Source organism: Dipodomys merriami, unplaced genomic scaffold (genome assembly GCF_024711535.1).
Source record: "Dipodomys merriami isolate MVZ:Mamm:240054 unplaced genomic scaffold, mDipMer1.0.p SCAF_9, whole genome shotgun sequence".
Taxonomy (NCBI): Eukaryota; Metazoa; Chordata; class Mammalia; order Rodentia; family Heteromyidae; genus Dipodomys; species Dipodomys merriami.
In genome coordinates this window covers 60,170,874-60,197,349 of record NW_027206512.1, presented here as the reverse complement: position 1 = coordinate 60,197,349, position 26,476 = coordinate 60,170,874, and the positions used below count along the sequence as shown (strand labels likewise).

The window sequence follows — 26,476 nt, the reverse complement described above, 5'->3', positions numbered from 1 at the left end:
GAGCTGTCCTGGGAGCTGTCAAAGGAGCCTCGGAGGAAGCTTCAGCAGAATGCTTGCAGACACAGGCCTGCTGCAGATGGGGACAGGAGCGTCCTGTAAACTCAAAACAGGTTGTTAACAGCTAACAAAAGGGCCAGCTTCCCCCATTCAGGTCAAGTCATCTCTGCAAGAAATCTACACTCTGGCCATTGGGAAGTAGGGAGATGAACACATTACTAAGACCTGGCGGCTTTTGCAGATTCTTTTATCCAAAGAATCTGAAACAATCAATTCTATACAATGCTTATACGGGATAGAAGTTTTTTTGAAGGACCAGAGGACTCAACATGACAGGGCTAAAATTAACTACATTGGAAGCTAAACTGGAGACATGGTGTTCAAATAATTCTAGTTGAAGACTGATACATTGGTTTGAACAAATAAAAATGATTGTAAGTGAGCTGTGTACAATGTCCATAATCCTAGTAACTCAGGAGGCAAACATTAGGAGGTTTAGGGTGGGAGGCCAGCCCAGGAAAAATGTTCATGAGACTCTGTTTCAACCAACAGAAGGTGGGTACAGTGGCATGCATCTGTCATGCTAGCTGTGTGGACAGCATGAGTAGGAGAATGACAGTCCATACTGGTCAGGGCATTCATGTCAGACTCTATTCGAAAAATAACTAAAGCTAAAAGGGATCAAGAGGTATAGCACTCAACTAGCAAACACAAGACCAGGATTTCCCAAACCTCATTACTACCACCAAAACCTCCCCCCCAAAAAAAAAAACCCTAAAACAAAAAACCAAGGGAGCTTATTGCTGATGATTAACCTTATCTTGAAAGATATGCTATTTTTTTTTTTTTTTGTCTGTCATGAGGCTTGAACTCTGGGCCTAAACGCTGTCTCTCAGCTCTTCAGCTCAAGGTTGGTGGTTTTCTGGTGGTTAATTGGAGAGAAGAGTCTCATGGACTTTCCTGCCTGGGGTTGGCTTTGAACTGTGATTCTTAGATCTCAGCCTCCTGACTAGCTAGGATGACAGGCGTGAGCCACCAGCTCCCAGCAGAGATGCTCTTTTTAAAAAGCAGTGTGCAGATTCAGTGGGTGTGGAACCACAAGGCAGAGCAGCCTGCAAGCAGCCAGGACCTGCTGCAGAGTCTACTGTTCTGGGATCCCTTCAAAGCAAGCATCTTTTCAGGACATTTGGTGGGTATGGATAGCTTGTAAAATGCAAGCTTCCAAGCCTTTATGGTAGCTTTTTCTTGGCTGTAGGAAGAGCCTGAGGTGACAGCTTATTCTTTATCTTCAGAGGGATATTTTCACCTGCAAACCTCACTAGAACCCTTCTACTTCATTGAAGTAGAAGGGCCATGAATGTAGTCAGACTGATTTCCTGCTTCTCACATATCGATATCTGAACCAATAAGCAGTCGGTGCTTCACACTCATTGGGTTCCATCAGCATAATTTCATGAATACAACAGATAAATAGAATATCTTGTAGAAGGTAAAGTTAGCCAGCTTTCCTGAAAGCAAACATGACATGTAGCTGGAGAGGTACATACACTTAGGGATGTGCATTGCTGAGAGCAAGCTGTTTTATGCAGGCCTTAGGGACAGGCATGGAGAAAGACCATTTCCAGATCCGTAGCTACATACTAAGTATCAGGGCATGTGTTAACTTTCTCAAGCAATGCATCTACCTTTGGTAGAACACCTGCATCAGAATCACTCCTTGGTTCCTCTTGGAAAAATCCACTGTCATTCTCCAAGGTCTGTCTTCGGAAGAGGGTACATGGGAGAACTGGAGGCAGAAATGATCATCATGAGGGACTATGAATCATGTTGTTGGTCATGGGACTTGAACTCAGGGCCTGGGTGCTCTTTTGCTCAAGGCTAGCACTCTACCACATTGAGCCACAGCTCCACTTCTGGCTTTCTGGTGGCTAATTGGAGTCTTGTGGACTTTTCCCGCCCAGGCTGGCTTTGAACCACGATCCTCACATCTCAGCCTCCTGAATAGCTAGGAGTACAGGTGTAAGCCACCGGTGCCTGGCCTCCATGAGTATTTTCTTTGATTCTGTTAAACATTTGTTCCTTGAACCTGAAAGTTTTCTGCTTGTACAGATCAAATCAAAAGCCAGTAGGCTTCCCATCTATCTAGTCCACTGTAAGCGAGATGATTTGGGTTATAGTTTTGCCTCTGTTGTTCATTATAGTAAGCAGGCTTTTGGGCTGTGGCCATCCTGAAGTGGGGGGGGGTCTTCCATTTGGGTGTCTGTAGGCCCCACTATTAGGGCTGGACTACAGAGAAGAATCAGCATTGATTTCTTCAGGAATTCTGGGGCTCACTTACAAAGGATTGGTGAGAGGTAGGTCTTCCAGTAGCGTGTCTTACCACTAAGTAGGTTTTAAGTGACAAACACAGTGTATCATGCCAATCATCTTAGGCTTTGAGTAGATAGCGAAGAAAGGGATATTGGAGATCTCTAGCTGACCCGGGCAGGCCACCTTTCCATCTGTGTTCCAGCCAACTGAGCTTTCTTCTAGTGTCTTTCTGAACTCCCCCAGACACAGCATTCGGAATCTGCTGAGCACACCCACACCAATCCATTTTGTTTAACACAATGTCGTGTGCCCGAATTACGATCCTTCACCATGATCACCTATTTCCATGCATGTTTTTGCATAATTTAGAAAAGTCAAGTAGTTGGGCTTTTTTTTGGGGGGGGTGGAGAGATAGAGAATGAAGTTTTAGATCATACTTTGGACCTCAAATTTACAGACCTGCTGGAACTTGAGTCCAATCACTGGTAAAAAAGAAGGGTGATAGGGGGTGGGAGAGAGCCAGCACTGTCTTGCCTGACAGCCACCTGAGGAAGGGCCATGACCAATTTCCTGCATCTGTGAAGAGTTCATCTCTTCAGACAGGTGGAAAGCCAGCACCCCTGTGGGAGAGGATGCGGCTGCTTCTGGGAGTGGGGGATGGGAGGTCACTTTCATTCATCAGAATGAAGCAGCTCAGTGTCCAGGTCATGATGCCTAGGCAACTCTTGAAAATATCTTAGCCTAACCTTGGAATCATCAGTCTAGTAGAGAAGAAAAGAGATTGGAGATTTCTGGCACATCAATCTTCTGCTCACTCTGAACACATGTATCTTAAGTGACTAGCATGTTTGTGTACAGAGTTCAGCACCTAAATATCCTGTTTCCTTAAACTTAAGAGAGCCAGAGAGATAGATAGATATAACATGAAGGCAGAAATGCCAGTCTTTTTAGTTTAGTTATGCACTAGATACTTAGGCCCAAGCAAAGAGTCGGTGACTTGGATAAAAGTGGCCACCAAGTTCCTAGTGGCAACCTAAGTGGCCATCATCACAAGTCTTGTGTCACAGGGGTCACCTGAGCCAGGCTAAGGAGAGACCAGGTCATACAGCATTCAGCTGGGCAGCTCCAGAACTGGTTAATTTTTCAAGCCAACTACACACAAGTGACTAAAAGCAAGTGAGGTTCTAGAACTTTGATTAGCTTATTCCTCTCAGGTTTGTCCTCATTTTTACTGCAAACATATGTGAGACCAAGTTCAATTTCTTTGGTAAATTTCAGCCATTGCCACAGGGTTAACTTGCATTTGATTTTTGGATATGGATATACATGGGTGTGTGCATGAGAAAAAAGAGAGGCAAAGAGAGCCAGAGAAGAGAGAGAAGAGCGAATGGGGAGAACGGGAGGGAAGGGGGCGGGGAGGGAAGTGAAGGTTGTTTTGAAGCTTAAGTCTGGCTTTGGACTCTCCATTCTCCTGCCTCAGCCTACCAAGTACTGAGATTCAAATTTATACCACTATGGTGGGTGGCAGGTACCTTAGGTGGGAAATGAGCATGAAGACATTTCTTAGTCCTTTAGCTACAAAATACTAATGACATTCTTTACAGAAATAGAGAAAATAGTAAAAATGTATATGGAGTCAGATGCAACAACAGCCCAAAGAAAAAAAGACAAAACATGGAATCAAACAGTTCTGAACAAAAAGAATTAGGTGGGCCTAGTCGGGGGGAAGTGAGTCCCTAGTTTGGAAGCGGAGGCAGTTAAGGTGTTGAGTTCAAGGCCAGTCGGATCCCTATCTCAAATTGCTATTGAACAGGGGCAGTTAAACTGTAGCTTACCACATTGCCAGGCAACGTGCTGACCGCTCTTCACATGGAAGTCTCGGTGAGTTATGAGTATCACTGCTTCTGAACACCGTTAACAGTGTGCTACGAGCAAGGCATGGAGGTACAGGCCTGTGATCCCAGCTACTTAGGAGGCATAGACAGGAGGGTATTGGGTTCTAGGCCAGCCAGGAACTCTCCTCAAAATTAAAAACAGGCTGGTTTTTACCGCTCAAGTGGTAGAGCATGCATCATCCATTAAAGATTACAGAAATACTTGACTTAGGAGACATTCCCCCCCCCCCCCCCCCGGGCTTATTGTTTATTAATCCTTTTCTACAATTAAGACATTACTTGCAAGATCAATGTATTACTTATAACACATTGAGATTTTTGTACCATTGGTTTCAGGAGACAAGAGTACCAGAGTAAATGTCTGGCCTGTTGCTATCCTGAGGGTCCTAGCCCGGAAAGTGGAGAAGCCCTCAAATAAGATCCTGGATCTTGGCCAGTCTCAGTCACACCCTGCTTTTCCCTTTCTCCACTTACAATGGGACATCTAGTACTTCCTCACAAAGGTGACAGGAGCTCTCGAAGGTTTATACAATTCATTCCATGGACATTAATGTTATTGTGTAGGTTAGAGAGGTGGTAGAAATTCTAAGATTTAATCATCTTGGGAAACTGGCTGAGTCTCCCCAGGATTTCTTGCTGTGTGTTACCCTGCAGACAGTTAGTGTGAAGGAACAGCTGTTGGAACTGGAGTTTCACATAAGGCAGAATATGAAGTTATTGTCTCTATAGGTCTCCAGAAAGCCTCAGAAAGGCTGATTAGTAAAAATGGTAGTCTCCACTCTCCCTCACCTTCCAGAATGCTCTCTTCTTTAGGGGTTCTTGCTTGAACCTTTTATCAAAACTCAAGGTGATGCCCCATGCAATCTCCCCCTCTTGTGTGCCAGGAGTTGGGCCTTTCCACGGCCATTTTCTCCCCCTTGCAGCTGAGCAGACATCTACCTGCCCTAACAAGGCTTTCACATGGGTTTCACTCCTGGAGATTTGAGCCCTTAAGTGTTGGCACTGGATAAAAGCTCAACAACTGTATATGTTCCCAGGTAGCAGTTTCTAAGGAAAAAAACACCAACAGCTCTAACACTATTTTCTCCTTCAGACAAAAGTATCACCATCAGGGTAATACGAAAAACATCTGCACCGAAGCAGCCGTTTTAGCATGTGGCACACGCTGCGTATCAGTGGACAAGAAAAGAACCAAGCAATATTCAAAACAAAACAAGGAAAGCAAACTTCCAGCATTTCTTCAGTGAGGACCCTCTCCCGGGATCTCAATTCCCTTGGGTTCTATCAGTGACAGAGAGGCTTGTGGGAAAGTGCTGCTCCAGCCCTGTGACATCCTTTTGGAGTTTGGGGAAAGCCCAGTTTCTCCCTCTCAAATGCAGGAGAAAGGAGCTCCAGGAAGACCTCTCTACAAATGAAGAACCACGAGCCAGGCTTTGGGGGTCACTTTGCCATCTTGGAAGGTTCTGCAACCTGACTCAAGCCAGCCAGCTGGAGCGCCCCAGCTTTGGGGGAAGAGACGGACACAGGGTTCAGCTTGTCCAGTGACATGAACTGCTTGCCACGGTGGTGGCGGTAGGATCGGGGAAATGAGTTTTCATCTGCAAATGTGTCTCAGTGGGTGAATGAGAGGCCACTGCTGGCATCTGGGGACGGGTGTTTTTGGATTCTGAGACTATTCTGTCAAGGATGGTTCACATTGCCAACTTCCTTCCCACTACTAAATACTAGCAGACCAACTCATGGTGATAACTCTAAAGTACTCATTTCCAGTGCTTTCTGTCGGTGCTATCTTCTCTCTCCTAGGGCTTCAAAAGAATTCAAAGTTTCTAAGTAGCAGTCAACTCCCCAGAAGATGTTTTCTGTAGTATTACCATCTAGTTTCTTTAATTAAAAAGCGTCACCTCCTCATTATCCTATCAGGGATGCTCACGATGCCCACTACACCCTGAGAATACACATCCAGATGCACACTGCTACTAATCCAATGCAAAGTGGCCCAGTGCTCACAAAAATCAGGAGCCACGGGAACCTAACATGGCTCCTACCCTTGGCCAGGTTTCAGACAAACAGATACTCGAACTTCAGTTGAAACTCATGCATATAAATAAAAATGAGAAACTCACATGGTCCTATTTGGATTGAAAGTTGAATTCTGCCACACTGGAGTGTGGCAATCAGTTATTTGGAGAGAGGAAATGGTTTGCATGGAGAAAGAAAAGACACAGGAAAGAAATCCATTCCACTCAAGTTTTAGGGAAACATTTTATACTTTATATATAAAATCTCAGTACGAAATCATGTAAAATGACAGGAATATCTGCCTTACATTAAAAGCCAAATAAAACAAAAAATATCCCCCCCCAAACCCCCCAAAACAACCCAATACACACTGAAGGTAAATTTTAATTATAAAACAAGAGTATGAACAAAACATTTTAAAATAATCTCGATTATTTGGCAACTTACCACATCACTGCAAGACAAATTTGACCTTAAGAAAAGTTTGATTTTATGAAAAACACAAGTTGGACAGTATGCTCACGTGGGAATTAAAATATGTTTAAAAAAGAACCTGGTGATAAAGCCAGTTTCTCTCCTGAAATAAGTGTAGAAAACAACATAAAATCCCGAAGCTCAATAGATAGGACTTAGTTTTCACTGCCTTTCTCTTCACTGAGAAGAACAAGAGGGCAGTGCTGGCGGCAGCTTGGGACAGCCGAGGAGGAGCGAATGCGGGCCGGGGTGAGGGGCTTAACTTTACCAGAACCAGGATCTCTCACGGCAGTGGGGCTGGTGGCAAAGTCACAGATGCAAGTATAAGCTAATAACAAGCTACATTCTTAAAAAAGTCACGACTGTGAACAGAAAGTAATGGTGACCCTTTCTTTAGCTAAAACTACTCGACTTGGATACATGCGCAAGTTTCTGTAGAGTTTCCTGCCAGGTCATATTCAGCGAGTTACAGGGCAGGCAGAGGTTCTAAAAAAAATTATTTACTAATGACTGCATAGCATTTAAAACCCTTTTTCATTAAAAAAAATATTAAAATAAAATAAACAGATATATAGTAAAGTTCACAGATAAGATTTCTCTGTAAAATAAATAAAGTGTTCATTGATTAGCATCATACATAGAGTAAAATACAACCTATTTTTACATGTTTATATACTGTACACAGACCTCCAGGAAGCAGCCTGGAGTCTCAGGGCTGGAAGGGCTGCATGGGGGGGGTGGGCGGCGGGAGGGGGAGGAAATCCCAATTTTGCATGTTCAAATATACAACTACTTTGTTGAATTCAGATACAAAGTAAACTTACTTTCCTTTATCTGAAGTGAATGTACATAGTATCTTCTATGAACAATAGTTTATAAAGCTGTTTAAAACACAACAAGAAAAAGCTTGCACCTAGGAACTTAGAGCACATGCACATCCTTTTCTTGAGCTTTTTTTTTTTTTTTAAAGCCCCGATTCCCGAGGCTCTCCCTCCCTCCCTCCCTCCCTCCTGCTGTCCTCCTGAGGAAGCATTATCGTTTCAGCTTCTTCCCAGGAGCTTCCTCCACCCTCTGCTGACCCCTCGTTCGGGCCCCAGGAGGGCTGGCTTCTCTTTTGCGCTTGGTAGAAGGCGAGAGCTGCATCTTTGATCTGCATGAAATGAAAGCAAAGGCAATGGGACAAGTTAAAAGCAGCTGCTTCAAATAATTTAGTAGTTCTCCAAACAGTTCGATCGTTTTTAACTTGACAGCTAGGAGAACATCCCAACACAGGACAAGGAGCTGACACACGAGCACCTGGCCCTGGAGAAGCACTGAGGCCTGCCCTGAGCTTGGCCTCCAGCCCTGCCGACTCGTTTCCTCCTCTGTTCCTTCGCTTTACCTGTGTACCCCAAACATCAACTACCCACACACATGTCCCCTCAAGAACACAGACATAGGGGCTGGGAAGGCGGCTCAGTGGTAGAGTGCTTGCCTTGCATGCCTGAGGCCCTGGGTTCGATTCCTCAGCACCACATAAGCAAAAAGCCAGAAGTGGCGCTGTGGCTCAAGTGGTAGAGCGCTAGCCTTGAGCTGAAGAGCTGAGGGACAGTGCCCAGACCCAGAGTTCAGGCCCCACGACCGGCCCAAAAAAAAAAAAAAAAAAAAAAAAAAAAAAAAAAAGGACACAGACATAATATTATAATGTACAACAGAATTGAGAGGGGAAAAAAAATTCACTAGTTTGCCCAAACTGAATTGACCATGGTACTTTTTCCCCTCCCCTTTCTCTTCTAGAGGCTTCTAGCTGTAATGTGGAACTACCATTTACATATGAAAAAGTACTCAGATCCAGACAGTTTCCCAGGGCCAAAGCATGTGGTATCAGAGCCATGTCTAATTTCCCTGCTCCCAGGGCTAAGTTCTGAGTGTAAGGCCTGTGTTTTCTGTGTCTCCACGCTCACTCATGGTGAGCATGCTCATGCTCAGCAGCGTCTGAGCCACTACCGATGCTTAAGAAAAATTGTGGACGCACTGATGCAAACAAGCGTCTAAACTTAGCAACTCCAGACAAGATCCTCCAAAGAGTTTAAGACAGGCAAGGGGCTCCACAAGGAGATGCAGAGTGGCCAAGTCTGAGAGCATACAACTCTGTTGAAGATAAACTACCAGCAGCAGCTCCACTACAGCAGGTGTGACAGGGCTCAAAGTGATGCCCAGGAACCCGGAGCTGTTAATGACAGTGGTTTTGGGCTGTCCCCATTACCTCTGTGCCTCAGACCTGGTGGTGGATCTGGTGGTGGCACCAGAGGGCTCATCATCTTCCTCCTCCTCTTCTTCCTCATCAGACTCCTGATCTTTTTTGTCCTCAGTTGCTTCAGAAACTGATTTCTGGCGTTTTCTCTCTGGCTCTGAGGAGTCTGTGAAGATAGAAGGGTAACACCTGGCTCATGCAATCCCCAGACACTTCCAAATGAGAGGCCTCGAGTTTAGAACTGAGGCTAGGAGGGCCTGCAGGTAGAAGAAGTGGTTTTCCACTTCCTTTTATTTCAGCACTTGCAATTCACAACTGTTTAACTTAATCTCAAACACATTTGGGATCGTTTACTTATGCAGTTCACAGCCAGCATTTGTGAAAGGTTCACATGCACTTGGAGAAAGCATCTGGGATGTACCATTTCTGACACAGGATTAGAGCCATTTCACACAGATTTACATAATAGCAATGCTGGATTTCTCTTTATGCAAAGAACAATGTGAACAAGAGGTGAGTTTTTTCCTGAAATATATCATAAAGCTTTGTAATTGAGATGTGCTAGAGTCATACCGGTGTCATCTGACAGTGGGAGGGAGCGCTTGGGCTTCCTTCCTCTCCGACGCACAGTGGCTACTGGTCTTTCTTCATTGTCATCCTTGAAACAATGAAATTCATTTGGAAAAGTTGGTTTCTTGAGCACTAAGTTAATTTCTAAACAAGATATCTTGGTAAGAAATTAGCACTTACATTGCTTATACTCCTTTCTTGTGAGTTGGCTGTTTCTTTATTGGACTCATCTTTAAAAAAAAAAAAGGAAATTTATACATTGTTTATTACTATTGTATTTCAATAATGAGTGTGATTTGTTACATGTAATGTACCGGTGATACACAGTCACACAATTTACCATTTCTTTTTACTAGGTAACTAAAGGTTGCTGTAAGTTAGGAAACCATAGATTTCATTTCTGATTTGCAACAAGAAGTCTGTGTGATCAGGGCAGGTCATTTAAATGCTCTGATTGCTAGGGTTCACTTATAAGATAAGGAGTTAGGCTCAACAATCTTTATGGACTTTCTCAGCTCAAATGTAACCACAAATGAAGGAAACGTGTATGTAAGATACCTAAGATCATCAGAAACTGCAGGCTGAGATGACATATAGGTTGTAGATTTCTTATCCAATATACTTGGAACTACAATGGCTTCAGATTTTGGTACATTTGCATAAACATAATGAGGTATCTTGGGGGTAGAACAGGGAATTCACTTACATATGTCATATACATCTTACACATACACAGAGCCTAAAGGTAATTTTGTGCACAATGTTTAGTTCCACTGTGTTCTGACTGGGAACTATCACATAAGGCCGGGCATAGAATTGCCTACTAGTGTACCACTCATATGTTGGCATTGGATTTTGAAGCATTTCAGATTTCACATTAAGGATGCTTGACCTACACTGTTCTTAAATCTAATGTAGCTCTATAAATATCGTAATCCCCGCTTACTGTTTGAATAACTGTTCAGTAATTTGTTCAGAGTCATAGAACTAACGAGAAGATTGATAATTGGAATTGTTTTGACTTCAAATGACTTAGATAAGGACAACTGAACTAGTACCTATGGTAATCCTGTTCATGTGGTTTATGGGTGCCTAGTCTTTATACATTTGTTTTAAGTAGATACTAGAACTTCCTGAAAATGGTATAAAAAAACCCAAAACACTAAAGACTAGTTAGTCTATTATTCAAAGCTAAAATTATGTGCTTGTTTGTTAAGATACATAAAACTCATCGCTTAAGTAGCTCCCTTTTCTGCATGTTCAATAAACTGAGATTGGCAAATTAATACATAAAGTCAACAGAGAAGTCCAGTTTTAACTGGTCACTGTTACCCAGACACAGAAAATTACTACTAAATTACAACTCCACAACATGATCACAGGGCTTAAATTCTTGTCTTTAAAGGATACTCAAGAGGTGAAGGTTTTTTGCTATTTGGATTTAACATATTATAACATTATAAGTAATAGTGAATTAAAACACAATCAGATTCAGCTGGGCGCCAGTGGCTCAGGTCAATATTGTTAACTATTCAGGAGGCTGAGATCTGAGGATCACAGTCTGAAGCCACCCTGGGCAGAAAAGTCTGTGAGAATCTCAATTAACCACCAAAAAAGCCAAAAGTGGGATTGTGGCTCAAGTGGTAGAGTAACAGCCTTGAGCAAAAAAGCTAGGAGACAGTATCTGAGGCCCTGAGTTCAATCCCTAAGACAGGTAAAAAACAAACAAATAAACAAATAATCCCCTAAAAAATACAAAAAAAAACCGAAAAGCAAACAGAAAACCAACCAGACTCTGAATCCTCCCTCTCATTTTTAGCAAACACCATGAGACAAAAACACTAAAGTATAACCAAAAGCTCTCACATAGTTAAATGTGGGAACAACTGAGAACAGGCTTTAAATAGAGGACAATGCACAACAAAACCCAAACCCCAAATCTGGAAAGTGTCTGTCATAGATAAAGAATGCTCCCATTCTCTTCTCACTTTGATTTTGGAGTATATTTTCTCCTTGGACTAAAGATAAAATGTAATCTTTTCAGTTCTACGTTCTGTTAAGGTACACAGGCAACTTTAAAAATATTACTCCTGGGCTGGGAGGGTGGCTCAGTGGTAGAGTGCTTGCCTTGCATGCATGAAGCCCTGGGTTCAATTTCTTAGCACCACATAAGCAGAGAAAGCCAGAAGTGGCCCTGTGGCTCAAGTAGGTAGTGCTAGCATTGAGCTGAAGAGCTGAGGCATAGCACCCAGGCCCCGAGTTCAGGCCCCAGGACCATAAAAACAAAACAAAACAAACAAAAAACCAAAAGTATTACTATTCTCAGAGCAGTGTATTTCTGTCTTGTGATAACACTGTTCACTTCCAGGCTAAAAAAGGATTTGTTGCCTAAACAAATCCAGCCAATTATGATTTAGATAGTGAGGTGCAGTGATGTCCATGGATGTAGTAATGCCTTCATTATTTTGCCTTCCACTTCCTTTACTTTCCTCTCTGAAGGTTGTACAGACTTCTTCAATGAAGAAAGGCTCAGCTCACAGAAGAAGAAGATAAATATATTCATGTATGTTCATATATAACGCTTAACAGGCCCACTCAAGTCCCTGACAAACAGGAAGTCTAAAATCTTCCCTAATAGCCAGCATCCCCGAGAGCTTACAAATGAAACCACTTTGAAATTTTTTTGTGTGTATGGGCTGAAAATACACCAGACTCCTGTTACATAGAGCAAAATACTGTAGGTACATACCAGTTTGTGTTACTTTCAACTTGCTGCTTGGTGGAGACTGTTCTACCTAGTTTTAAAAAATAAAAGATTGAATTTAGGAGTTTATTATCATTAACACGTAGAAAAGCAACTGATAATGTAAAGATGGTTTAAGACTGACATTCATTATGCAGACAGGATATCGGCACCTATTTTCTACAGCTGGTCAAATACGCCTAGCACAGTGCCCCAAACCTCAGCCACCGTGCTGTGACATTAGAGGAAGAGTAGTAGAGGCAACACATCAGGGCCAAGGTGTTTACCAGGCCCTGCAACCAGTGAACCATTTCACAATTGCTGTCTTGCAAGTATACTATAAGAGAAATACTACTTTACGGGCAGGGAATCTGAACCAGAGGGTCAGATGACTGGGAATAAGTGGCAAAGGTGAGGTTTGAACCCATGTGCTTTTGTTAGGTCAGTGCGCATATCTGTCCTCCTTATCATGCCACCATGCAATGAAGCTTGATCTAGTGACTTCACTGGGGACACACTTCAGGGTCAAAGACAAATAGTGTCAGAAAGATAAAAGTATCACTGATGATTCTTTTGTACTAAAAGCAGTGAGAGTAGTAGTCAAAGAGAGTAGTTAAGGGGCTGGGAAGGTGGCTTAGTGGTAGAGTGCTTGCCTTGCATGCCTGAGGCCCTCAGCACCACATAAGCAAAAAGAAAAAAGCGGGAAGTGGTGCTGTGGCTTAAGTGGTGGAGTGCTAGCCTTGAGCTGAAGAGCTGAGGGACAGTGCCCAGGCCCAGAGATCAGGCCCCACGACCAGACACCCCCCCCCAAAAAAAAAAAGAATAGTTAAGACAGACACCTCAGATGTGTCTCTTTAAAAAGCTACTACCTCAAAATTGTATAGAATTTCTATTAACAAGGATGACTATAAGAATCTAACTTCCTAAATAAATCTACATGATTAATCTCCAGTGGGAGTAGAAAAGAACAATTAATATAATTCTGCTTACATGAAGGCATCAATAATTAAAATACTAGGTGAATGGCTATCCAGATTTTAAGAAAGTCCTTCAAATCTTTCTAAGTATTTAAAAAATGAAGTAGTTTAAAATACTAGATATTGGAGCATACCATTTACATGTCAAGAGCAAGTATTTGAAAGGTTCATTTCTTATCCTTGCAATTACTTACAGTGACAATGCCAGTATCTGTTTTGGTGTCGTCTTCTATTTAAAAAACAAAATAAAACAAAACATAAACAAAACTTAGAAAATCAAGAGTGAAAATCTGTGTGTGAATTGAAGATGCACAAAATACCTACTCGATTTTAATGTTGTTTCTATAGGGTATTTACGAGGTCGTCCTCTTTTTCTTTTAATAATTACCGGCTGATCTTCCTAAGGGAGAAATGGGAGGAAAAAGTCCAGCAAGGAAAGAATAGTTGTATTTTCTATTCTAGTAATAGTTTATTTCTTCAAAAAGAGATTTAGAGTTCCATTCTAAGAGGGCTCAAATCCCAGCTTTGTCACTTAGGCGAGGATGCTACTGTGCAGGTGGTCTCTCTCTCACTACAATCCCCTCACCTGATCACAGCAGATGAACAAGGAGGCCATGGGAGTAAGTATGACCTGCGGCCTCGTCCTTCTCAAAGGACTGTGTGTGCCCCAGGATGCCTAGGATTTCATTCAGCACACTTGTGGGCAAATATTTTCTTATAACAGAGTAATTTACTGTTTTTCTCAAATGGGATGAGGAAACCCAAAAAGAGCCATTAAAATTCTGGCAATTGGAGCAATGGTTACTAGAAGCTTGGCTGATATTCAGGCATATGTCCCTGAGTTAAGGGGCTGTCTCAGGCCACTGGCATTCTCTGCCCAATAGACAAACCCCCATAGACTCTGTCTGACTGGGCTGGGCGGAAGGGTCTGTCTGCAGTTGCAGCCTCCCAGGAGCCCAGGAACTTCCTTGCCTCATGAAACTTAGGTCCTCCCTGCTGCTGCTCGCTGCTTGCGTTTCCTCCTGCCGGACTCCAGAGTTCAGGCAGCCTCCTGCTGCTGCCCTGGCCTGCTATCTGGCCAGACAGTGTCAAGGTGACATGGCCCTGGTGTACAGAGGTACACCAACCCTATATAACCATACTGCATGTAGGTCGCGTACAAATGTTTTGATGAAACCAAGACGAAGGGAACAAAATTCATCATAATGACAGTGATAAAATATACTGTAAAAAATAGTGTCCCCCTGCACTAAAAAAAACAAAAAGCTCTCCCAAAAGTATGTACAGTAATGGTATTTAACACACTGGGTAAGCATTCGACACTTGAGTAAGTATGAAAGACTGTTCTCACTTCCTGTGATTTGACGCCATCGTCTTCATTCTGCTCCGTCCTGTCACCAGTGGCTTCACTGCTGCTAAATTCATCTGCAGAAAAGGCAGAGCATTAGTGGCCACGGCCAGCCTCCACCCGGCTCAGGGGCTTATCAGAGGGACTGCCTGATGGTGGCCATGCTTGCTCCATTTACACTTCCCCCTCATCAAAACCCCTAAACCAAGAAGCAGCATACTTTGAGAGAACATGATCCAAATGAATAGGTCATTCCAAAGTATATGAATGTAATCGCGGACACAGGGAAATCAAGGCAAATGCTGCAGCTGGTGAGCTCAGCGAGAGGGGCCGGCGCTCGCACCCCAGGCTTTCCCTCACCTTTTTCTTCGGCCTGTGTAGCGCTGCTGTTTGTCTTGGAACTTATTTTAGGCAACTCCTCCAGATCTCCGGAGCTCTCTTCCTATAGACAAGGTGAACAAAACAAGATCTTTTTCTTGAACTTAACTTTGACTCCATTCACCCTCCTCAAAGCTCACCTCAACAATTTCCTAGCTGTTTTTTAGAGTAGTTAATTGAAAACCAGTTTTCTTTCTTTTATTAAAAGTAACCATCACTGCTGCAAGTGAGACTATAAAAGCAAGGTAAGAAGACTATTAGAATAAAAAAATTCTAAGTATTCCCAGTGATATAATCAGATTACCCCACAAACTTAAAATTACTATGCAGAAAAAAATACCTTTGTATCTCGTGGCTCAGTCGTGGAACACTGGCTCAGTGCTGTTTCCATTCCGGAATCCAGGACACGGGGACTATCATCTGGAAATCAGTTTGGACAGAATCACAAAAGAAGGAAAGCTAAATGAAAAGTGAAACTTGCAGTTTTATTTTCAAGCAGTTTGAGACTTCTATTTCTTAGGTTTGTGATTCAGTAAAGCTAAAAGTTATTCTAAATTTATCTAAAATGTCATATGATTTGAGCACTGAAAACTAATTTTTGGCCCTGGCAAAGTAAAAGAACATTAAACAAACAAACAAAAAATCTCCAAATTCTCACCAAAAAAATACTGTTTTATGGAAAGGGCTTAGTATTTTCCAGAGATATTTTCCTCCAATTTCCTGAATGAGTTACCACTTAGGGGCATAGCTTAGTGATCAAGACCATGGGCTATGCAATCAGATTTGCTTGGTACTAGGTAGACATAGCCTGTCAGAGACTTAATTCCTTTTTATTTATTTTGTGCCCGTCTGGGGGCTTGAACTCTGGGTCTGGACCTGTCCCTGAGCTTTTTTGCTCAAGACTTGTGACTCTATTACTTGAGTAACAGCTCTACTCGCAGCTTTTTTGGTATTTCATTAGTGATAAAAGTCTAATGGACTTTCCTGCTTGGGTTGGTTGGCTTCGAAAGTCAGTCCTCAGATCAAAGCCTCCTGAGTAGCTAGGATTACAGGTGTGAGTTACTGGTACCTGGCTTAATTTATTTATTTAATCCCTACCATCCCTAACTCACAGAATTAGTTTAAGGATAGAATGGGAGTGATACTTTATTCTATGTATTGTACTTGAATCTGATATGAACTCAATAAATTGCTACAAAATAATCTCATCATATCACAATAATGTCTCAACTAAAAAGGGAAAAGCATTTCTCTACTGTTCTCTATATATTTACTTAGTAAAACCTTTATTCAATTTCTATTTTGTGAGGTATTAAAAGAGAAGATCTCTGCATTGTCTAACACAAGGAGTCACTCGCAACCAGTGGCTATTAAAATGAACGAAACAACAACTAAAAATTCAGTTTTTCATTCACAGCAATCACATCAGAGTCTCTTCAGCCACACTGTATGGATAAGGCACACACGGAATATTTCTGTCCCTCGGAGAGTTCTGTTGGATGGCACTGCTGCAGGCCAGCAGCACCGAGGGCAGGGGCAACCACATATGCTTTGGCTGCAAGTGCTTCACTTGCTCTGCAGGGCACATGGTCATGGTTCAAAGCACTTGCCACAGGCCCACAGACCCTAATGGTGTCAATCCATATTAGATTAGCCTCATGAGCTGTGAAGAAGATAGTTACTTCCCTCAAGAATTCTTTTTTTTTTTTTTTGTTGGTTGTAGGGCCTGAACTCTGGGCCTGGACACTGTCCCTCAGCTCTTCAGCTCAAGGCTAGCGCTCTACCACTTGAGCCATAGCACCATTACCGGCTTTTTCTGCTAATGTGGTGGTGAGGAATTGAACCCAGGGCCTCACGCATGCAAAGCAAGCACTCTACCACTGAGCCACCTTCCCAGTCCATCAAGAATTCTTTTGCTGGCCCACTCTTCTGGATATAAATGTAACAGAGTTTTTAAAGATGTCTAAAAAAGGACTATATATTCTAAATACCCAGTTCGTCTTCTGAGGAGGGGCTAGGCTTCTTTCTTTTTCTTTTTGGCAGATGCCTTTCTTCCTCTTCAACCTGGAATTAAGAATGACTATAATAAAAACCAACAGAATCTGGGCCAAATCAACTTCAGTGGTGGCACACAAATAATAGCTTCTACACTTTGGAGTAGGTTGATACATAAATTAAAAAATATAATATAGACTTGATTAGTAACAGTTCCGGACTAACTCTAAACTTGACTCTTATTTTAGATTTGGATGTATATCTATATAAGATATCAAAATCTGATTCTGGTTACATAGCCTATTTCAATAATTCTAAAATACAAACTACAGAAAAATTTTCATCTCATCATCCCTGAAGTCTAGCACTATTTTACATCAATGGAATTTCATAATTTATTAGTATTTTTCTACTGTTAGGGGGCCATTAAACATGTGCTCCTAAGGTTGATGAAAAATAACACATAAAGAAATATTCCGGGACTGGGAAGGTAGCTCAGTTGTAGAGTGTTTGCCTCGCATACATGAGGCCCTGGGTTTGATTCCTCAGCACCACATAAGCAGAAAAGGCTAGAGAAGGTACTAGGGCTCAAGTGGTAGAGCACTAGCCTTGAGCTGAAGAGCTGAGGGACAGCGCCCATGCCCAGAGTTCAGGTCCCACAACTGACAAAAGAGAAAAAAAAAAAAAAAGAAAAAAGCTTCTGATGTTCTGACTGTATAACAGATATTTACCCCCAAATCCTGAGGTCTGCCAAATTGTGTCAACATTATAACTGCATATGCAGGTACACATGATATACAGAACTCCTGATAATCCACTCAACATATTACTGGCTTCCTAATGCTTTTCAGGGAATACAGACAAGAACACAACACATAATACATGAAATGCTTGAATTTATTATGAAAACTTACCTCTTTAGGATTTGTTTCAACACTGTGATCTCTTACAGTTTCTGCGGTGTCTTTTATCTCTGCATAGTAAATACAGCAAAAAAAAAAGTATTCAATATTTTTTAATCTAGTTCTCATTTTAGGTGTATGTGTTGATGGAGGGCAGCAAGAAACTTTATCCTGAGCAGCAGTGATGTAAGAGGTATGCAACAGGCAGATCACAAAAGACTTGTGATGGGATACCCTAACAATATTGTCAGGTTAAGTTTCATTTTCTCCCATTTCTAGATAGAAGTAAACAGGGTCCTGGAAGTAACAGTTCCAGGGCCACAGCACCGGATTTTATACAGCAGATGTCCAAGTGTTCCCTAAGTGGTACTAAGAATCTCAGGAAAACAACAAAATACTGTACCAGTCATCAGATGAGCAAGCACCACCTTAAGACAACCGGGTACTCTAAGACACTGAAGGAGTGCCTATAACTCAACTACTCCACATTAGAGATGTTCTAGAAAGCAGCTCCAAGGGCATGCAAAGAGCACTTTTTGTAAAAGTTACAGAAAACCCTAAATGTCCACCAACAGAAGCAGCAAAAAAAGAAAAAGGTTGTATTCACATAATGGAAACAGTAATTAAAATAATAAAGTAGCTAGAACAGACTAATCAATAGGATAAAACCTCAGAACATATTTATAAGGGAGCAAATAAGGTAAAGTAAGTAATATATAGAGCAACCTCATTCACCTGACCTAGGACATCTATGCTCAGTGTTGCTCATGAAACCAGAAACTACATCTGCTCAATGCGGAATAGTGGTCCCCTCTGGATGGGTACAACAAGGAAAGAAGATTGTGACTAGGAAGGGACAGCGAAGGTATCTGTGGCATTTTTAAGTATATGAACATGTTAAATTTGAAGATATAACAATACTAGGTAACAAGTATATGAGTATTTATCATTATTATCAGTTTGCTTTTGTTTGAAATATGATGCAACATGTTACACAGTAAGATTGTGAAGTCAGGTACTGCTGGTTCACAACTGTAATCTTAGCAAATGGATCTAGAGGACTGTAGTCCCAGGCTACACTTCCATAACAACCAACAAAAAGTAGTCTGAAGGTGTGGCTTAAGTGATGGGGCCCAGCTGAGCAAAGGTACTGACAAGTATGAGTCCTAGAGTTCAAACCCTGATACCAGAACACACACACATGCGTGCAAGCACAAACACACAAACACACAACTGCATAAACAAAGTCCTGGGCTCAATCCCCAGCATAGCAAAGATGTGTTTGAGCTAGATGTTGGATGCTCATGCCTCCAATGTTAGCTATTCAGGAGACTCAGGTCTGAGGATCACAGTTTGAAGCCAGTCTAGGCAGGAAGGTCTACAAAACTATCTCCAATTAACCAGCAAAAAGCCAGAAGTGGTAGTGTCAGTTTTGAACAAAAAAGCCACGCAAGAGTGCAAAGTGCTGAGTTCAAGACCTATTACCCTGCACACATACAATCTCCCCCCATATAAATGGGTCTATTACACACACACAGACACACACACACACACACACACACACACACACACACACACACACACACACGAACAGAGAACCTACAAAATGAGTAAGAACAAACAAAATTCTATATTTTTGGTGAGAAGAAAATTATTAGTCTACAGAGTGGCCTGCATAAGCTATGGCTAATGAGGCCTGACCCACATACGTATGTCCTTGATCTGTTGCTAAATTGAGACTACTTGTCAGAAGTTAATAAATGTTCAGGTATATATGTAGCACAGAATTTCTAGACAAAAGAAGTCTAGCTGCAGACCAGAGACAATGCATTTTATACGCACGATGAATTGAGTTCACTCTGAAGTTGCTGGCAAAGTTCTAGCAGCTACTTGAGGAAAACAAGATGTATAGTCTTGAAATTTCAACTCACCTGACCTCTCCAAGTCCCATCTTACCTAAATGTGATGTGATATTTAACAATCTCTGGTTTTTATGATTTACATGAGAAAATCTGTGGGCCTGGCATATAGATGGCACTTAATGAATGCTAATGAGTTAATATTTACATGATTATAAGACATTCATTAGCTTACCTCCTTTGTTAGAAGCTTTGCTATGTTCTTCATTTACTCCTGAGCCTGAGTTTTCAACCTAAATATACAATATAAAGGGTTATGTATTCCTCACAAAAAGTTAAAGGGAAAAAAAGGAATGTATATAACCTGGTTATGTGTACAAATGCCAAAAGGAACTAGAGCACATGTTCTTTTTAATTTTTGCAGAAGCTCAACAGCATAGAGCATGTTCTATAAAAAGTTTCAACTTAGCAAATTCATTCTTCAGTGTTTATTCTCCTGTCTTTACAATGGTTTTGACAAAAAAGAAATGAGTAGAAAATTTCAAAATTCTACAGAATCTCTTCTCATTCAGAGAGCTCTCATAATTTTTTCCTTTTATTTAAAAACTGAACATATGAATGTATGTGTGTGTTTGATATGTATTTGTTTATTGGTCATGGGGCTTGAACTCAGGACCTGGACACTATCTCTGAACTTTTTTGAAGTCTAGTGCTCTACTAGTTTGAGCACTTCCAGTTTTTTGGTGGTTAATTGGAAGTAAGAGTCTCATGGACTTTCCTGCCTGGGCTGGCTTCAAACCATGATCCTCAGATCTCAGCCTCCTGAGTAGTTAATGGCATGAGCTACATTTTTGTCATGTGATTAGTTGTCTGGCAACTCTTGTATCTGTGTATCTATCTCTGTATTGATCTCTGTATCTCTGTATGTATGTCTCTCTCTCTCTGTCTCTGTCTCTGTCTCTCTGTCTCCCTCTCGGTCTCTAATGAGAAAAGGGACCTCTCAATGTATCCTATGATACAGAACTTCATGACTATGTGGAAGATGTGCCTGGCTAAAGGCAAGAGGGCAGCTGGGATTCAGGAAATTAGGTGGCAGGTAACACATGCTGGCTGGTTTAGTACACTTCAACCTCATTGAAAATCTCTGTAAATCTCAGGGTGCAAACTTGAACCAAGCCAAAAAGGACTCTTCCTTATCGGCATAATTTGTATGAGCTTCTAGCTTACACAAGCGAGTCTCACCATGATCTCTCAGGGCCTGACAGTAAGCAAAGTTCTCCAAGTCCTCTGGGGGAACGCGAGAGAATGCAGGTGTCTGATATTTGAAAGCATTTTACAAGATGCCTACCACCTTGCTATGTATTAGGTTACCTATTAATACATTATGGCTGAACAAAACCAAACATTAGTGAAACATTCTTTCAGCCATGAAAGTGATTTTGAGAGCTACACCTGAGAAATATACATATTTATGGCAATTACACTTCAGAATCTTTAAACAAAAAAAATCTTTCCAAAAAGCATAAAATGATCTTTCTCAAACTGAAAATTATTTTGTCTACAGAGCCAGGAGAATTTAAGGTATTACAATCCCAATTTCAATTCTATTATGATCAAACCCACAAAGTTCAGAGTTCATCACAAGTGGCTATCAGGGAATGTGGAAAGGCCCAGTTAAAGCTTTGGTTAGCGTGCTGATCTTTAGTGGACAGCATACTACTATACAGGACTCAATCACTCTCAAACAAAGCAATCAATGCCAACAAAATTAAAATAATTACAGATACTTACATGTAGTAACTCCTTTTCCGATGAACACTCCCCTTGTAGCTCAGCTGTTCAAAAAAAAAAGTGTGACCAATTGGTATCTACAGTATGTGTTCTATGTTTTATCAGACAAGCAATGGAAACTGATGTTGCCTGTGTTCTCCTGCATTTTTGTAAAAATGTCTGAGGACCATTAAGCCAGTAATTTAACTATTCTGATCATTTGAAGCTTAGAAAAAGGTAGACCTTAATGTTAATGATTAAGCTGCAATAAAACACTGGTTCATTAAAAAATAATGCCATCAAATGAAAAGTCAGATCCTATCCCCTCAAACAGCAACGGTCTGTTTATATTCTTTGGAAACTTGAAGTACAAGGTCTACTGTTTCTACTCAACAATGACAGAACACACATTTTTCTTTTAAACAACTTCCTTTTATATAAATAGATCTCTTACTGAATTGTTTCTAAACATAGTAAAGCAGTCTGAAATATAACCATGGGAACAGAAGACTATGGAATCCAAAAATGTTACTTTCTTGACAATTAACAAATGTGATGTTAATTATTTGTACTATGAAACATCCAAACCTATTTTAACCATATCAGTCCACATTTTACAAAGATTGATCACCTTCAGCATGAATGACTTACTGTGGTCTTCCAGGACTGGCTGGTATTTCTGTATACAAAGGCCATTTCTGATGACTTTTATCTAAGAGGATCTACAATCATTGACCCTATAACCTCCCCAGACAGTGGTTATAGATGGGGATTTAGGCACTTAATTCTTGGACTTTGAGTAACACCAGTTCCATCATGCCTTAAGCTTCTGTATGCTCATCTCAATGGACAACTTACTTCCATGAGTCATTTTCATCTTGATATCCCTGGTCCTCACAAGTACCTGATGTTTTGTGCAAGGAAAACCTTCGAAGGGCCAAGGTGAGTGCAGTAAACACTATAGATGCCTTTCAGGCATCTTACTCATAGCCCCAGCGGTGTGTAATGTGAGATACCATGTCCTAGGAACAGTGCATTAGACTCAAGTCAACCAACAAGCTACATTCCTCTGGTCACAATACTAGTCAGGACAGACACACAAACTTAAGTTCAGTGAGAATGTCTCATGATTTTGGCCTGAAAAAATAGTGCAAAACTATTTTCCACCAGGCCACAAATGAAAGACAATGACCTCTGTGGGATAAAGTGGATAGGAAACTGAGTTTCTACTGTGTGTGTCTGTGGAGGTCAGGACAATCCTGGCTCTGTGCTTGAATTTTTCAGTTCTGCAGACTGATACATTCTCTCTAAGCAATTGTTTGTATTTTATTATTTGCCAATAAAGTCAACTTGACTGTTCCACTGACTTGCACGGTTATTTCAAAAACATAAAGAAGCTGAGCACTGGTTGCCGATTCCTGTAATCTTAGCTACTCAGGAGGATGAGATCTGAGGATTATGGTTTGAAGCCGCCCAGGAAAGGGAATCTATCTCCAGTTTTCCATCAAAAAGCTGGAAGTGGAGTTTTGGCTCAAGTGGTAGAGTGCTAGCCTTGAGCAAAAAATCCTCAAGGACAGTGGCCAGGCACTGAGTTCTAGTGATAAATGTGTAAAGGTTCAAAAGTTCCTAGTTTGCTGAGTACAGGTGGCTCAAGCCTATAATCTTAGCCTCTCAGGAGGCGGAGATCTGAGGATCACTGGTTCAAAGCCAGCATGGGCAGGAAAGGCCATGAAACTCTTATCTCCAATAAACTATCAGAAAACCAGAAGTGGCACTGTGGCTCGGTGGTAGAGCGCCAGCTTGGGGTGAAGAGCTGAGGGATAGTATCCAGGCCCAGAGTTCAAGCCCCTAGTACTTTACTTTTTATCCTTTCTTCTTTTTTTGGTCTGGGGCACTGATGATTGAATCCAGGGCACTGTGCATGGCATGCCAAAATCTACCAGTGAGCTTATACCCCCCCGCCCCCCATTCTATTTTTCTTCTTAACATCTGATTCAGAAGAAAACAATCCACTATAGTCACAACTCTCATTTCCATTTTCTTTTTCTTTCTTTTTTTTTTTTTTTTTTTGGGTCCGGTTGTGGGGCCTGAACTCTGGGCCTGGGTGCTGTCCCTTAGCTCTTCAGCTCAAGACTAGCACTCTACCACTTGAGCCACAGTGCCACTACCGGCTTTTTTCTTTTTGCTTATGTGGTGCTGAGGAATCGAACCCAGGGCCTCAGGCATGCAAGGCAAGCGCTCTACCACTGAGCCACCTTCCCAGCCCTCATTTCCATTTTCTTAACCTAATGCTTTTCAAACTGTGATCAAGTTCCATCAACCACAAAAAGGGGGTAAGTTTCCCAGGTTTCTACCAAGGGAACAGTAAGGGTCAAACTAACATCATGTAAATAGTAAGATATTACTGCTTTATGAGCTTATGAACACATAATAGTTTTTCAGAGATCAAAGATGTATCCACAATTAATGAAAAATTTATTCACATCTGACCACAAGGGCTGGGGACGAAGCTCAGTGAAAGAATACTTGCTTAGTATTTGTGAAACCCAGGATTCAGTCCTTACCATACACATCCATACAAAAATCAACATGTAAATCAAACAGTTAGAGAATGTGAATAGAGAAATGAACTGCCTTCTTTTAAACTAGATTTGAAGAGATTTGCAAATAAAGATAAAATGTCACCTTTCTTACTAAATTTTGTTGTTTTGGGAAATTCAGCTATTTTCTACAAAAAAAAACCTAACAGTAAATTACTTATATTGAATTATTTCATAACATTCTTAATTTTATTTCTTACCTGAAAAGTATCAATTTAAAATCAACAGAGCAAATGCTCTTTGAGGTTTTCATTAACCTCCACAATATAAAGCAGCCTTCAGATCAAAATGTTTGAGAGCTGCTGCCATGATCCTTTCTGAATTTCAGATTCTCTCCTAAAAAAAAAATCCTCAGTGTAAAGAGAACATTGTGCAGACTAAGAAGAGGCTATGTAAGCTTAGAGCTGAGAGTAGCTTCACTGCTGTTACTAGGGCAGAAGCCATAGTTCAGCCCAAGAGCCAATGGTGTCAAGTATGTATTTATGCTGCACAACAGCCTTCTGGGAATGACTAAGTCTTTGGATATAGGGTGTGTAGAAATACTTTAGGAAAAAGCATCGGCTCCAAAACAGCTTTGTTTCTGCTACTGTTGGAGAAATCGGATTTAAACAATTACTTCACATAAAAAAGGCTTTTTAATGAGAAAAATATGTTAAAAATGAAAGAGCAAAGAATTTCTTTTGATAAAGGTAAGAAGTGAATGAACTCATCAAGTGTGCCAGTGTCATTGTCAACCAGTATTGATTTTACACTAGTATGAAAGGTAAAAAACATGCAGAGGAAAAACCAAGACTACTATAAAAACTTACCTATTTCACTCAGCTTGCCCTCACAGGGGCTTTCTGATACTGCTGGAATTTCATGATTTTTTTCTTCCTCTGAAGGCACAAATGTCTAAAAAAATTCAAAACACCATAAAAAATAAAGTTAACTGAGATTTTTACAAGGAGGCAAGACCAGTCTCCAGTGAATTAAAGCAAATGAAAACTTCCGTATTTTGAAATATAAAAATCTGCTTTTGTACCAACCGAACTGAAAATGGGCTTGTCAGCTTTCACCAACAAAATAAAACAAAAATAAGAAAAAACCAATCTAATATGGCAGCCATGAAAGGTTCCATGGCACAAAGTGGAAGTCCAATTTAGTACAACAAACATGGCCCTGCCTCTCTGCCTACAATGCTTTCTTCTTAGATTTCTACTGACATGTAAGTCCTCCTGTCTGCCTGACCATTGCTCCTTTTCATTACGTTGTAAAGTTGTGCTTCCTCTATATTGATCCTAACCCATGAAAGGGTCTCTATTCCCCGTCACATTGCCACATAATAGGCTGACAGTGCTATGCAGTGAAGCTGGAAAAAGGGCAAAGAGACTAAATGGTGTAAAACACAGGCCATCCTAAAATCAAGGAAGATTTTACTTTAAATGATGAGAAGCCATGGGAAATTTGAAGCAGAGCAATAATAGGACCTAATTTCTATTTTTAAAGACAAAGCACATGGCTGATTGTAGACCTGAGGAGGGCTGGAAAAGTAGAAATCTAATGGGAGGTGACTGTAGCAGCAGCTAAGATGAAGCAGGCAGCTGCAGCACTAGCAATAGATGGATTCATGCTGGGGATCTTTTAAGATTTGGTAATGGGTTAAATATAGGAATAGGGCAAACTGAAGGTGACCTCTAGATTCTGGCTGAAGTAAACAGAATTGTGGATGGCACTGTTTACTATTTTTGAGATGCTTGGTTTCTCTTCCACAAGGTAAGACAATGACAGAAACAGCTGAGAGTGTAATGCACACAGATGCCACATACACCCAAGTACGCATGCACACTTATACAGAGTGAAATGACACATAAGCACCGATAGTTCACATAACTGAGTTATCAGCCATACCTCAGTTTTCAAGTTGTTTGTCAGTTCAGACACTCGCAGAACATTTGATGGAGACTCTGTATTGCCTAATGAAAATCAAAATGGTTAACACCAACTTCAGAATTTAATTGCTACATACACTTGGTAGACCAAGTCATCTTACAATGAGAAACCAAAGGAAGGTTTGCTGGTTTATCTCACTGTAAGCAGAAATGGATTATTTTGTGTGAAAAGAATCCGAAAATAGAAGTCATTTACTCCTTTGTGGGAGTCAAACTGTGTCTTGCTTGTACAGTAAGATGGCTGCCCAGATAAAAAAGGATACAGTATTATTTGTATAGTCATCTTATCTGACAGGATCTTTCTAGTCACACCCAAACTGTATGCAATCACTGACGTATACACTTAAGATGATTTATGACTAGGTTCTCTTTGAGTCTTGCCTATATAGCAACATCGAACACAAAGCTTTAAAAAAAGTGAGGCAGACCCAAATGCAATTTCTCAAGTGGACCATCAATTTTACTTAGGTCTTGC

General features: G+C 41.1%; 1 protein-coding gene across 3 annotated transcripts in view; it reads right to left on the bottom strand.

The window, feature by feature from the left end:
- Nucleotides 1-6,477: 6,477 nt before the first annotated feature.
- The window catches only part of Bod1l1 (biorientation of chromosomes in cell division 1 like 1), a 46,116-nt gene continuing 26,117 nt past the window's right edge, over nt 6,478-26,476 (bottom strand). The window contains exons 11-26 of one of the 3 annotated variants that reach the window (XM_070012268.1): nt 25,961-26,025; nt 24,880-24,964; nt 21,492-21,535; nt 19,936-19,993; nt 17,854-17,912; nt 16,936-17,008; nt 15,285-15,364; nt 14,927-15,008; nt 14,570-14,643; nt 13,543-13,618; nt 13,413-13,447; nt 12,248-12,293; nt 9,679-9,728; nt 9,502-9,586; nt 8,956-9,094; nt 6,478-7,845 (exon numbers count right to left, since the gene is read on the bottom strand). In XM_070012268.1, coding sequence (XP_069868369.1) covers nt 7,728-7,845; nt 8,956-9,094; nt 9,502-9,586; nt 9,679-9,728; nt 12,248-12,293; nt 13,413-13,447; nt 13,543-13,618; nt 14,570-14,643; nt 14,927-15,008; nt 15,285-15,364; nt 16,936-17,008; nt 17,854-17,912; nt 19,936-19,993; nt 21,492-21,535; nt 24,880-24,964; nt 25,961-26,025 — 1,169 coding nt within the window. In that variant the 3' untranslated portion in view covers nt 6,478-7,727. Of the gene's footprint in view, nt 7,846-8,940; nt 9,095-9,501; nt 9,587-9,678; nt 9,729-12,247; nt 12,294-13,412; nt 13,448-13,542; nt 13,619-14,569; nt 14,644-14,926; nt 15,009-15,284; nt 15,365-16,935; nt 17,009-17,853; nt 17,913-19,935; nt 19,994-21,491; nt 21,536-24,879; nt 24,965-25,960; nt 26,026-26,476 lie in introns of all 3 variants that reach the window. The other 2 variants (XM_070012266.1, XM_070012269.1) reach the window with 2 other exon arrangements.